General features: G+C 40.7%; 1 protein-coding gene across 1 annotated transcript in view; it reads left to right on the forward strand.

Annotated features, from left to right (window-relative positions):
* The first annotated feature begins 532 nt into the window (after window positions 1–532).
* LOC107101286 (transmembrane protein 106B-like) overlaps window positions 533–1,419 on the forward strand; it is a 9,315-nt gene continuing 8,428 nt past the window's right edge. Inside the window, exons 1-2 of the mRNA XM_015400143.1 lie at window positions 533–734; window positions 813–877. Of these exons, the coding sequence (XP_015255629.1) occupies window positions 542–734; window positions 813–877 (258 nt within the window). The 5' untranslated portion in view covers window positions 533–541. The remainder of the gene's footprint in view (window positions 735–812; window positions 878–1,419) is intronic.

The following is a 1,419-nucleotide window of genomic DNA, read 5'->3' on the forward strand; positions in this document are numbered from 1 at the left end:
GACTAGTTTAAAGTTATCTTCATTGAAAAGTACAGTGCTTTTCCTTCAAAAATAAGGACATTTCAACGTGACTTTTGAACGGTAGTGTATATAAACATTTTGCAGTTTAGATGAAGAAAAAAAATTTTCGTCCGTCATTTTACGCCATTGTGGGACAATAAAGGTATTTTTTTCTATTGCCTAACCTTTTCTATTCTAATCTGCTCTATCCAGAACTCTAGAACATTTGTAGGAGGTATGCAAGTGATCAAAAACAGTAACTTGCCCCATAAAGGGCTTTAGGGAACCTTTGGCTATCCGATTGTTAATTGCAAAAATAATCTACAGATTAATTGATTTGCAAAATAATCGTTAGTCGCAGCCCTTAATACAGTCTCCCTCTTTCTATTGCATGTAGGTAATTTTTATTATTATGTTTTTATCAATCAGTCATTTGAGAACCTGAATCGCCTCAAAGCTCAGCTCTGTAATACAGCCTGGATTTCAGTCTCCACTGTTAATCATTGATTCCTTCTTGATCTTTTCCTCTCCAGAGGAGACCATGGGGATTTCTGTGTCCCTCACCTCCAAGCAAACTCCCCTCATTAACGAGGACACCTTGTCTTCTCCTGTGGAGGACGGACAGACGGAGGCAGGCAGGGTGTCTGACGTCTCCCAATTTCCCTACGTGGAATTCACTGGAAGAGACAGCGTGACGTGTGCGACGTGTCAGGGAACCGGCAGGATCCCCAGAGGTAACCCCGAAGCTATTTCAACCTGTGGCCACATCTACGAAAAATGGCCGTAGTTACAGGTTGCTTCCTGTTTTCCAGGACAGGAGAATCAGCTGGTTGCGTTGATCCCATACAGCGATCAGAGACTGCGGCCCAGAAGGACGTAAGTTTTCCCCTCCGTTGGTGTTTCTAATCTGAAGTTTGTTAGAACAGAAAAACTTAAACTGAAACTGATGAAAATGCAGTGGATGCTGGCGTCCCAATAAAACTCTGTTTATATGTATAATTAATACAACTATTCCTCATTTGTGCACATTAATTATATTTTTTAATAAAAATCCTTTGGCTAAAATGCCATCAGAACTAATTATATTTCAGTGTCCTCCATATTGGATCAGTCCATTTGCTGCACATGCTCAGAAAGGTCCAAACAGACAGCAGCAAACCATTTGAAAACAAACCATGCAAAGAGCAGTGTTGCCAACTTAGCGCTTTTATTGGAAAATACTCACCTTTTAGTGCAAACTGTTCCCACCGTGACTTAACAAACAAGTCCGTCCGTTAGCCACGCCCACTTCACATTTAAAGCCACATATGGAGTTAAAGAATTCCAGCTATCTGTGGAAATATCTGCTACTGAATGAGGAACGGAAGAAATCATTTGGATCCAGATCTTTTCAGCAGAACCTGAATGTTCCTGAATGTT

This window comes from Cyprinodon variegatus, unplaced genomic scaffold (genome assembly GCF_000732505.1).
Source record: "Cyprinodon variegatus isolate N-32 unplaced genomic scaffold, C_variegatus-1.0 Scaffold1077, whole genome shotgun sequence".
Classification (NCBI taxonomy): Eukaryota; Metazoa; Chordata; class Actinopteri; order Cyprinodontiformes; family Cyprinodontidae; genus Cyprinodon; species Cyprinodon variegatus.